The 12997-nt window shown below is 46.2% G+C and overlaps 1 protein-coding gene across 2 annotated transcripts in view; it reads right to left on the minus strand.

Annotated features, from left to right (window-relative positions):
• The window catches only part of LTBP3 (latent transforming growth factor beta binding protein 3), a 158311-nt gene that overhangs the window by 48522 nt on the left and 96792 nt on the right, over window positions 1–12997 (minus strand). For both annotated transcript variants that reach the window (XM_083164804.1, XM_083164803.1), the window contains 5 exons: window positions 11314–11433; window positions 11110–11238; window positions 9499–9666; window positions 6532–6615; window positions 2010–2138 (listed from right to left, as the gene is read on the minus strand). In XM_083164804.1, the coding sequence (XP_083020930.1) occupies window positions 2010–2138; window positions 6532–6615; window positions 9499–9666; window positions 11110–11238; window positions 11314–11433 (630 nt within the window). The remainder of the gene's footprint in view (window positions 1–2009; window positions 2139–6531; window positions 6616–9498; window positions 9667–11109; window positions 11239–11313; window positions 11434–12997) is intronic.

Raw genomic sequence — 12997 nt, forward strand, 5'->3', positions numbered from 1 at the left:
TGGGAGAAATCTCCAGTTTTTTAAAGCGGCAATCACTGTAAAACCAGTTTGATTTTGCAGTGTAAATGATTGCTGCTTTAAAAAACTGGAGCTTTCTCACCCAATCTCTCACTCTCTGAATCTCTCGTCCTATTAAATCTCACCCACCCTCTTCTTCCAATATGTCTACCCTAAACCTCGTTGTCTGTGGTAGCGCACCCCTAACACTGACCAATACCTTTGATAATCAGTACAACAGGGGCCAGTGTAACCTCCCAGATCCCCCACCCCGAGCTCAGGTTGACAGTCAAAAGGTCGACATGGGTTTTTCACAGTTTCCGACAGGCGGTATTTCATCTATTGGATCGTGGCGGGAGAATATAATAGTGTGCCGAGCGTAACGGGGCTCTTTTTCAGTCAACATTCGGGACAAAAAAATGTGAAAACCCGTCAACCTTTTGACTGTCGACCTTCCCAATGTTGACCTAATGCATGTGGACTGTTTGATTCTGTCCTTAGGCATGTTGACCTTTTCATGTGTCGACCGAAGGCATATCGACCTTCAGTGGTGGAGCAAATGTATGTGGACCTTAATTTGGGCGGCCCGTACCCATGCAGATGCTTCAGTTTGATGTTTACAGGGGAAGATGTCGGATTTAGTTTAGTTTGTATTTTTATATCGTTGTCTGTAGCAGATTGGACATTTATTACCTGAACTGTCCGTTATATTGGGTACAAATTGGTTAATGTGGAGTCAGTAACTTCTGACACATTGCTGCATTGTTCTCCCTTCTTCATAGACATTCCTACTTCTATGGCTGTGCAGGGATTCCGTCACAAGCCACTTTTAGTATGTCGCGTTCCACTACCAGGGAAATAGACGTCAGGAATCGCAAGGACCGGTTATATACTGTCCAACAACCGAAAACTTCAAAGCTGCGCAGGGGCATGACCTCTGCAGTCATTCTGGTTGGTTTGCAAAAGAAATCTCCCTTTTTAATGGACAAAACCATGTGCATTGCAGGTGGGGCAGATGTAACATGTGCAGAGAGCGTTACATTGAGTGTGGTATGGGGCTCCGACAGTGGGGATCCCGACAGTCAGTATCACAATGTTGGTATCCCGACTGCCGGTGCTCTGACAGGGGGACGAGCGCAAAGAAGCCCCTTACAGGCCCAGGTTCTATTCCCCCTCTATGGGGGTCGTGGACCCCCACAAGGAAGAATAGCCCTTGTGAGTCGGGATCCCCACTGTCGGAGTGTCATCCAGCACCCATTTCATTTGGGTGAGCTATTTCGTTACTGTGCAGAGTAAATACTGGCTGCTTTATTCTTACACTGCAATTTAGATTTCAGTTTGAACACACCCCATCCAAACTCTCTCTGCCCATGTTACATCTGCCCCACCTGCAGTGCACATGGCTTTGTCCATTAATGAAGGAGTTTGCTTTTGCAGACCAACCAGAATCACCCCCACTGTGGGCATGGGCACGCTTCCAGCAGGTGTGGTGTCGCCTCCTTCGGAAGCACCTTACTCCATAGGATTGTCTGACCTTTGTTGTGCATATACCTGGAAGACTGCCTATAATTTGTCATCACTAGAGAAAGGAAAGCAGGGTTTATGTATGGGCATATGATGTGTATAGGTTTGGGGTACTTTTATAGCCAGAGAAGGATGAGGCCAAACTCTAGGAAAACTATGTTGTCTAGGCAGTGCCGGTGCAAGTCACCAGAGCGCCCCAGGCGGGATAGGGAGGGGGGCGCCCCGGTGCTCACCTGTTCCCACAGGCGGGGGGACAGCTGCGTTGCGGCTGACACGTCGCTCCAAGGCTGCCTAGTGGTGGTGCCGGCCCTGTGTCTAGGTCATTGTTTCCAACTCTATAGTAAGAACCAGTCTGATACTGAGAGGAGCTCCGTTACTAGAGCTACCGTTACCAGGCGCTGCGGAACCCTTGTGGTGCCATATAAATAACCGGTAATAATAATAATAGATGGATCACTCGTTCTGACCACTTTACTCCAAGTCCTCACCCATGCACTGTAGTAATCGGTTATCATAATAGTATCCATGTTTGCAGTAACATTCATAGCTGGGCTGAGTATTCACGCACTTCCCTTCTTTGCAGATCTCTTGTCCAAAGAGCTCACACTCATCAATATCTGTGTGGGAAAAATGTTAACATAGTAAATAATTTTATGTTATAAAACTTAACGCATATCATAAAACACATTTTACATGAGAGTGGGTGGACACATTACATACACACAGTTTCACAAGCTAAGGACGTCTAATCGGACACCATAGACTTGTATAACCCATTACATGCACTGTATCAGTATGTCTGAAAGAAGTCTGAAAATATCCCATTACTGCCATGAACCAGTCCACTTTGTGTGCAAATGAAATCCTAGGAAGTAATGAAGGTCTCAAGATTCCTCCTGCTTGGTCTATGGTTTCTTCTACATATAACAGTATTTATTCCATACTTTATTTATTAACATTTAATATTTAACATTTACTTATATAATTCCAGCATACTGCAGTTTACAAGTGGCAACAAAACAATAATATATATAACAAGACTTGGTAGCCAGCAGGGAAACCAGGGAGTCCAGCAACTGGCTGGCACCAGGCGGGAACAAGGCTGTTCGGCTGTGAGGGCTGAGGACGTGGCCCTACACACGGGACCATATTCAGCCATTTTCTGAGTGATTTTACATAAATTCAATAAATATCGACGTGTGTGTAGCCCACACAGCAATGCAAAAGCGTGGCCCCGAATCTTGCAGCGATCAAGAACGGCAATATTGGTAAATGCAGAGCACTCTCCCAGAAGGCCGTGCACAATCTTGTAGTGGGCACTGTGCAGGGCCCTCTGAGCAGGTGATGCGATACTGCCCTGCCTCCTGAAACCCCGGGCCCAGTGGCATAACTATGGAGCACTGCTAGGAGGAACCTGGGCTTATTTGACACGATAGCTTCTCCAGTCCCCAGCAACATCCACTCAGACAGGCACATCAGTGACCCACAGCAAAGCCACAGCAGTCACACAGCAGAGTAGGCTGTGTTTTTCTTTCCCCCATCTGTGATAACCCCCCTCCCCCATACACAGCACCCCCGGATTGCCCCCCACCCACATCTGCAGAATGTGAATCCGCAGAGCTGTACCCCGAGTCCTGCTCTCAGTGGTGACGGCAGCAGTGGTCTGGGTCCCCCTCATTATCCATCGGCGGCAGTGAGGAAAGCGAAAACATAATAATTGTCACCACGTCATCGCCCCACCCCCTAGAGCCGGCTATATTAGCCAACTCGAGACAGGGGGCAGTCAGTGTGACGGTGGAGAAGAAGCAGGGAAGAGCTCCTGAAGACCAAGTCCTGGGAGGCGGCGGCCATGCAAAAGAGCTTAAAAGGGCGTGGCCACATGTGAAGAACATTGATGAAGATGATGAATCCCTGGGTGGTGGCGGCCATGCAAAAGGGCATGGGTGATGGAAGAAGAAACAGTTTAATAAAATATTTTAAAACCCATTTTTGTGTGTTTTATTTAATATTTTCTTTACAGTGGGGCTATAGGTACCAGTTGGTCTTTAATGGCCACATGCTGTTACCATGTTTTACATGATTTATTTATTTTTCTATTATAGACAAAGAGGAGGAAACTCCCCCAGGCTTTATTCCAACCCATTAATTAAATGTGTCGCCTAAACACTTTCTGTCAGAGATTTACCAGAGAAACTGGTTGGTGAAAGTCTCCCTGTGAGGAGAGCGGGAGGAGAGGTGCGGACCGGGCTCCAGTGCGATAGTCAATGTATAGGAGCAATGTCTGTATAGCGAAGGAGGTCCAACATCGGGCAGCATTCCATCGGGTCCCGGGGCTACCGCCATTCTGCAATGGCAGCAGTCTATTGTAGCTGATGGGCTACAGAACGCACTGCCAGCATTGCAGTGGGGGCAGCGCTGACCACGGATGTACAGACCCCCGACACCCTGCTATGCAGTTTGCAGAGACTATTTTCTGAGCCCCTGACCCTGCATCTGGGACATACATCACACCAAAGGATCGCATATTGGGGTGTATTCAATGCCGGGGCGAGCGGCCAGCGAGGGGGAAAACCAGCGATCCTCCCTGTTTAACCCCCGCACTGGCCGCTCGCTCTATTCAATGTTCTGGGGAAATCCTCGCCGTCACAGGACGGCGAGAATTCCCCAAAACCGCGAGACCCGCGGCTAATGCAGGAAACTCGCTGTATTTAGCCGTGGGTCTCGCTGGTTCAGGAACCGCATACGCAAATTCCCCCTCGCTCAAAAAATGGAGCAAGGGGGAACTGGCGTATGAGGGGGCTGCGTTGAATACGGACAGGGTGAGTGGTGACAGCGAGCAGGAAGCTCTGCTCGTTGTCACCACTCGCCCACAGCATTGAATACCTGCCATTGTATTGTGATCCTGGGCGGTAAATCCTGCCCACATTGCAAATGCAATCCTATGGTAAAAGGGTCCCAGAGTGAGAAAGACAAACTTGATTCAGTGTGACTTTGGGCCTTATTCTAGTTCACTCTAAGAGGCAAATTCCTTCTCAAATGGACAAAACCATGTGCACTGCAGGGGGGGGCAGATGTAATTTGTGCAGAGAGAGTTAGATTTGGGTGGGGTTTTTCTTCAAAGTGAGATCTATACTGCAGTGTAAAAATAAAGCAGCCAGTATTTACCCTGCACAGAAACAAAATAACTCACCCAAAGCTGGGCCTTATAACCATTGTAGTGAAATGGTGTTGATGATCCCATTTCAATGTATATATCCAACTCTGATATATTTTTAGGAACAAAATATAACATCTACATAATTGGGGTAAGGTGTAATTAGGGAGATTGCTCCTATTTCGGGAGTCGCTTGACAACAGACTTGGTAATTATGATATTGCACATTTACCAATTTCAGATGGATCTCTTGTGCCCAGAGCTGGTAAAGACGGCTGTTATAGAACAAGCCTATATACAGTATACAGCTCGATGTAATGTAACTATTTGTGATATATATTGGCAGGGATTGGTATATTAAATCAGCAATGTCTGGGTCATCTATGTCTAGGTCGGCACCAAAAGATCAACATGGAAAAGTTTGACACCTGACAAGGTTGACACGTGAGTTTGTCAGTGGCATGTGGACCCACAACTAATGTACTGTATCCCCTCCCATGGCTCGCGGCTGCGATCGGCACAATTAACCATTTCAGTTACAGTCCTGGTAAAGTATGGATGGTTAAAAAATTAAAAAACCTCATGTTGACATTTTCACGTGTTGGCCACATCGACATTTTGCTTTCATCGACTGACCATGTCGACCATGTGGTTTTGACCTATTGACAGCCGACTGGATACCCAGTTTTAGTAAAACAAATGTTAATATGTAAGTGATGTATTGCTGTTGCCATCTACTGGGGTATATAATAATGGCACATCTAGTGTGTGTCCATGTACTGTATGTATCTACCAGCCAGCAAAAATATTCCTGTGAACTGACTCCTGAATTCCTGCAATGGAGTGATTACCCATAAGCTAGTATAAGCCAATTCAAACTTAATGGTTGTCTAAAAGCTAGCGCTCATTTCAGCCGTTCTGAGCAATATCTTAAAAAAAATCCCTTAGAATTTCATACCTCAGGGACACAGGCGTGCGACGAAAATTAGAGGGCGTGGCTACCTGGAAAGGAGGCATGGCATATAATCGCGTCTACCCTTGAGGCCACGCCCCGTTTTGATGCTGTGGGAGCATGGCCCAGAGGCTCTGTGAGCCTCTAGCCATGCCCCCAGCCCCCCAGGCTGTGGGAATAGACGCTGTGCACATGCGCACAGCATTTATTCAGCGCTGCTCAGCACCTGACAGGGAGGACTCCCAACAGCCCCCCTGCCACCGGACACTGCCAGCCACGGGAGGACGCGGGAATGTCCACGAAAACCGGGACATTCCCGTGGTAATCGGGACTTTTTAAAGGTCCATACACACTGGGGGATTATGCCCAGCGTGTATGGACAGCGATGACCTCTGTCATCGCTGGAGGAAAGCCGCTCATTACATACCTGCCCGGCGCAGGGGGGGGGGGGCATGGGGGTCAGCAGGGGGGGGAAGGTGGGTGGCTTTGCATAGCGCAGTGCTATGCAAAGCCACCTACAGAGCCGCTCATCTGCTGGTAATACAAGGGAATGAACGGCTTTCTCAGCGATGATGCAGGAGCGCCCATCACCGCTCTTCGCCGTGCTGTACACACTTGGTGCTTTCAGCTCAAACTCGCCCAGTGTGTGTGGTCTTAAGCCTTTCTTATATAGACTATGGTTCAGATTTACAACCAAATCATAGAACAACAGCACACAATTAATAGCTTCCTAAGCAAATATCTTTTGTACAAACCAAATCTGCCGACCGTCATCTTGGCCGACAGAGTTACCTTCATCCCACTTGCACAAACTGCAGTATTTTGGTCTTGGACCCGCGGCGGGCCAAATTATAATTGTGTTACAAACCATTCCTGTTATATAACACATGCCCTGAACTCTTACCTCGGTACGTGGGAATTCCATAACTCATAATATTAAGGTCAAGGATGAATCCAACCCCATCAGGACAGAGTGAGAGAAACTCCCCTGAGAGGATTGGAAAACAGGTTAAAAGGCAAATTAGAAGGAGAATTGGGGATTCAATCAACAAGTAAAACAATGACCGCTGTAACACACACTCGGGAATGTTTGCTGGTTTAAGGTGCATACACATGGTGCAATTTGAGCTTATATTATCAAAATCTGAAAAAAAGTTCCAAATCGCCCAGCTTGTGATGGCAATGCGTGTCCACCAGCTAGTTGTCAGACAGTCATTAGGTCGACACCATTAGGTCGACATGCATTTAGGTCGACATGTGTCTAGGTAGACATGCAGGAAGGTCGACGTGAGTCTAGGTCGACATGGGTTAGGTCGACAGTCAAAAGATCGACATGCGTTTTTTTATTGCTTTTTGAACCGACATGTGCCGACAGGCGGTATTTCATACCCTACCATCCACTATGGCGTGGTGGGAGAATAAAATAGTCAGAAGCCGAGCCAGAAGCATGGCCAGCGCAGGGGATGCGGTGCACTTAACCTGTGTCCATGTCGACGGTGTCAACATTCGGGTAAAAAAACTGTGAAAAACCCCAGGTCGACTGTTTGACTGTCGACCTAACCCATGTTGACCTAATGACTCAGTCGACTTTATGATCCTACCCATGTCGACCTAGACTCATGTCGACCTTCCTGCAAGTCTACCTAGACACATATCGACCTAATGGTGTCGACCTAATGACTGTGTAACAACTTGCTGGTGACCAACTGATCCACACCCGAAACCGACAGTGCAAGAATAAATAGACTGTGCAGGGAAGCCAAGTTTGACTATATTGTATCCAGCTGAGTGTTAATCTCAAGTAAATCTAGTCAATATTGTATGGTTGTGGACTCTCCACATGTGCCTGATAGTTATCTGTACACCTGCAGTCCTCAGCAAGGCCGGGATACACATGTAAACAACATATTTACACTATTCCGCAAGGGGGAATATAATGTATAATCAAAATATCAATCATTATTCGGCACTTGTGTATTATAGCGGCGCCCCCGATGTACATCGTACGATGAACGCGTCGCATCCCATGCCATGTACCGGATGGCATGCGATGCGATGCGACGCGATTTTGACCCCCTATACCATGGGTCTTCAAACTGCGGCCCTCCAGATGTTGTGAAACTACAAATCCCAGCATGCCTTGCCACAGTTTTGCTATAAGGGAGTGTTAAAACTGTGGCAAGGCATGCTGGGATTTGTAGTTTCACAACATCTGGAGGGCCGCAGTTTGAAGACCCATGCCCTATACGATGAAAAATTGTATAAGCACCCTAATGGGTGCTTACAATGTTAAATGCACCCCCACGCCACCCCCCGCACTATAAACGTGAACCCGAAGCGTGGCAAGCGCAGCGAGCCTGCGAGGGGCGGCGGTACGCGTCCTACGACCTTTTCATACCCCCACTATCCACGTCGGCGTGGAGTTGAGAATAGAATAGTGTGGCGAGCGCAGCGAGCCACCGAGCCCGAAGCGTGGCGAGGTTCACATTTATAGTGCGGGGGTGGCGTGGGGGTGCATTTAACATTGTAAGCACCCATTAGGGTGCTTATACAATGTTTAATCGCATCGCATCGTATGGCATTGTATGCCATGTACAATGGCATACAATTTGAAAATTGTATGCCATCGCACACTATCGAACGAAATCGCGTCGCATCGCATACCATCGTATGCGTTATGGTATGCGATGCGATGGGCGCCGCCAAAATACACAAGTACCCATTATTCAAATAAATGAATACATTTAATTCCAATTATAATAAGACCGGTTGAGTCTTCACTATCTGAAATGCCGAGGACCAGAAGTGTTTTAGATTTTTTCTCTCCATATTTTGGGACTTTCCATAATGAGATACAGTATCTTGTGGATAGGATCCAAGCCTAAACACAAGATGCCCCTTATACTAGGGATGGGCATCCCCACCTCATACACAGTAACATAACGGCAGATGTATGAACCAGCGTTAGGTGCATTTCTGCAATCTCTGACAGGGGGATGGACTAACATGTACCGTAACGCTCGTCAGGGCCGTCCCCTACAATCCTCCCAGTAATTAGCGGCCTGGCGATGTATTAACAGCCGCCTTGGCGATTTAACGGTGATCGGGGGGTTGTCAGCTGCCCGCCCCCTGCATCTGCGTCATTGGGGCATTATCATGAGGATGCCCACTTGCCCAGAGTTTCCATTGGAATGCCCATGAAAACCTGGTCATTGTAGTTTGACTGTAAAAAGCAATGTTTTTTCATGTAATTTTACACGTATCAGCCGGCGTCCACCGCCCCGGGAGGTCAGAGGTCAGCCCCAGTCTTCAGCCCTGGACAGGTGAAGCCTGGGGGTTCCCCCCTCTCCCAGGTACCCCGTCCAGGCCTGACCAGCCAGGTTGCGCATGGTACCCTATGACATTTTTTTTTTTCTAAATACTGTGCACTTTCATGTGTAAAGATCATTACTAAAAAATCACACGCCTAAAAATCATACTAAATTGCAGGTGAATTCTGACTTCTTAAAAAATTGCACCCTATTACATTTGCGGGTTTATCACAAAACACTTTTTTTCGCATTTAGTGCAATTTTAAAACATGACTAAAAATCGCCCCTATTACATATCACCCCATTTATCTAACGTTTTTAGTATTGATGTTCATCATTCATCACAATCATGTTGGGATACAATATTTTTTGTTTGTTAATATAAATAAGAGGTTTGTTTGCTGGTTGCCGCAGATCTATAAACAGGTAAATTAATGACAATACCGAACAACACAGAATAGTTTATAATTCAAAGTAAAAAATATATTGAGTAAAGTTTTTCAATATTATGTTTTTTAATCTGTTATGTTGATTATTATTGATTATTGATTAGGATGTACCTGAGCTGTGCACCGGGCAGGGGTAGATCTCACAATGGTCACCCCATCCGGCTCCTAATGAACAACAGCACTGCTCCCGGGTTACATTCACAGCAAGAACGCTGTCACAGAACAGGGTGTCGTCCAGACTTAAGAAGCAATCTCTGAGTTCCAACCCATGGGAAACCTCTGATATAATTAGAATGGAGAGAGAATTCATGTGAGATACAATATATCAGAGTGAATAACATTCACTAGGACACAGGTTCTCAAAGTCGGTCCTCAGGACCCCACACAGTGCATGTTTTCCTGGTCTACTCACAGAATTACAAGTGAAGTATTAAGCTCCACCTGAGGCTCTCTTAAATTGTGTCAGTCAGTAATGAGTGCACCTGTTGGGTGACCTGGAAACCGTGAGCTGTGTGGGGTCCTGAGGACCGAGTTTGAGAACTCCTGCTCTAGTACAAATTTCAAAACATGCCTAATACAGCTTCGTATAGAAAAGAAATAATACCCACTGTGATGAAAAGTCCTGAACTAGCAATCCGTCTAGGAAAAGAAACTGGAGACAATAGAATATGCAAAATGGTTCTCTTACTGTATATGTAATATACTATGATGATAATGCGATAAAGGGACAGGAAGTGATGGGGATCGGCAGGGGCACACCTAGGCTCTGAGAACCCCCTAACACTTGAGCCAGTGGCCCCAGGCACTGCCTTCTCTAGTGCTATAGGCCTAGCACGGACTATAGTGCTGCCACCTACAGGAGATGCAGATTCCGTGCCGCCCATACATTTACACTGCACCTCCCTGGCATTGGATATTCATTTCTTCAGCACTTTGCACTTTAAAGAGGACCCCCCTACAATCTAGTCCATGTGGACTGGGACTCCTCTAGAGAGCGACTAGGAGAGCATTATTTGGAGTACCACCAACAAGCACAGCAACGTCCTAGAGAGGATCCCCCAAACCTAAAGCCCCCCAACAGGACTGGGACACCTCCAGCAGTGGCTTGGATTACTCCATCCTCCTTCCTCCTATACCAGTCCCGGGACTATATGAGAGCAGGTTATACAATACAGAAATGTATCTCTTTCCTTTCTGATTGACAGGTCCCCATGATACAGAATTTTTCCCCCTTTTTTATATGGCCACACCATATATGTATATATACATATTTTATTCAGGGACAAAAGATCGACACAAGCAATAAGTTGACATAGAAAATGTCGACAAGAAAAGGGTTGACATGGGGTTTTTACTTTTTGGTAGTCTATGTTGATTTACGCCGACATGGGCACCGTACCAGTGTACCGCTTCGCTTGCCACGATTTGGGCACACTATTATTACTCCCTCTATGTCCACGTGGATAGTTATGTATGAAAATAAACCTGTTCTGGGAAAAAACATGAAAAACTCATGTCAACCTATTGCTTGTGTCAACACTTTTCCCCGTCGACCTAAGCCAGGTGTCCACCTATGGCCTGTCAATCTACTGAATGTGGACCTAATTAGTGGCCACCCAGTGGCCACATACTTGTTATACAGGGCTCCCTCCCTATGCAGCGTTCGGAAGCCCCTCCCTGCAGTACTGTACATAGATATAAAACGGCCGAATGTCCACTTACTGTCACATTTCTTATGGTCCTCATTAGGCGTATAGCCACTGTCACAGATACACATGTATGAGCCATCGAGATTCTCGCACTTGCCATGAGGGGAACAAATTTGCGGAAAGAGAGAACATTCATCTATATCTGGAATATACACATAAATCTATAAGAAACGGTCAAGTCGCATACAAACGACTAAATGGTAGACTAGTTGATTACCTTCACATCTGTGTTGGTTGTGTAGTTTGTAACCTTGAGGACACACACATTGGAAAGAGCCAGGAGTATTTCTGCACTGCCCTCCTATACACGTCTGCTGTGATAGACACTCATTGATGTCTGCAATGCAAACAGAGGTGGAACACAATATGGACATGTTCACATGAATCCAGTACGTCCCTAATTACACTGCTGCTAGGTATCTGTCCCTAATTACACCGCTGCTAGGTATCTGTCCCTAATTACACTGCTGCTAGGTATCTGTCCCTAATTACACTGCTGCTAGGTATCTGTCCCTAATTACACTGCTGCTAGGTATCTGTCCCTAATTACACTGCTGCTAGGTATCTGTCCCTAATTACACTGCTGCTAGGTATCTGTCCCTAATTACACTGCTGCTAGGTATCTGTCCCTAATTACACTGCTGCTAGGTATCTGTCCCTAATTATACTGCTGCTAGGTATCTGTCCCTAATTACACTGCTGCTAGGTATTGTCCCTAATTATACTGCTGCTAGGTATCTGTCCCTAATTATACTGCTGCTAGGTATCTGTCCCTAATTACACTGCTGCTAGGTATTGTCCCTAATTACACTGCTGCTAGGTATTTGTCCCTAATTACACTGCTGCTAGGTATTGTCCCTAATTATACTGCTGCTAGGTATCTGTCCCTAATTATACTGCTGTTAGGTATCTGTCCCTAATTACACTGCTGCTAGGTATCTGTCCCTAATTACACTGCTGCTAGGTATCTGTCCCTAATTATACTGCTGCTAGGTATCTGTCCCTAATTACACTGCTGCTAGGTATCTGTCCCTAATTACACTGCTGCTAGGTATCTGTCCCTAATTACACTGCTGCTAGGTATCTGTCCCTAATTACACTGCTGCTAGGTATCTGTCCCTAATTACACTGCTGCTAGGTATATGTCCCTAATTACACTGCTGCTAGGTATTGTCCCTAATTACACTGCTGCTAGGTATTTGTCCCTAATTACACTGCTGCTAGGTATCTGTCCCTAATTACACTGCTGCTAGGTATCTGTCCCTAATTACACTGCTGCTAGGTATCTGTCCCTAATTATACTGCTGCTAGGTATCTGTCCCTAATTACACTGCTGCTAGGTATCTGTCCCTAATTATACTGCTGCTAGGTATTTGTCCCTAATTATACTGCTGCTAGGTATCTGTCCCTAATTACACTGCTGCTAGGTATCTGTCCCTAATTACACTGCTGCTAGGTATCTGTCCCTAATTACACTGCTGCTAGGTATTGTCCCTAATTACACTGCTGCTAGGTATTTGTCCCTAATTACACTGCTGCTAGGTATTGTCCCTAATTATACTGCTGCTAGGTATCTGTCCCTAATTATACTGCTGCTAGGTATCTGTCCCTAATTACACTGCTGCTAGGTATCTGTCCCTAATTATACTGCTGCTAGGTATCTGTCCCTAATTACACTGCTGCTAGGTATCTGTCCCTAATTACACTGCTGCTAGGTATCTGTCCCTAATTACACTGCTGCTAGGTATCTGTCCCTAATTACACTGCTGCTAGGTATTGTCCCTAATTATACTGCTGCTAGGTATCTGTCCCTAATTATACTGCTGCTAGGTATCTGTCCCTAATTACACTGCTGCTAGGTATCTGTCCCTAATTACACTGCTGCTAGGTATCTGTCCCTA

This window comes from Crinia signifera, chromosome 11 (genome assembly GCF_055691185.1).
Source record: "Crinia signifera chromosome 11, ASM5569118v1, whole genome shotgun sequence".
Classification (NCBI taxonomy): Eukaryota; Metazoa; Chordata; class Amphibia; order Anura; family Myobatrachidae; genus Crinia; species Crinia signifera.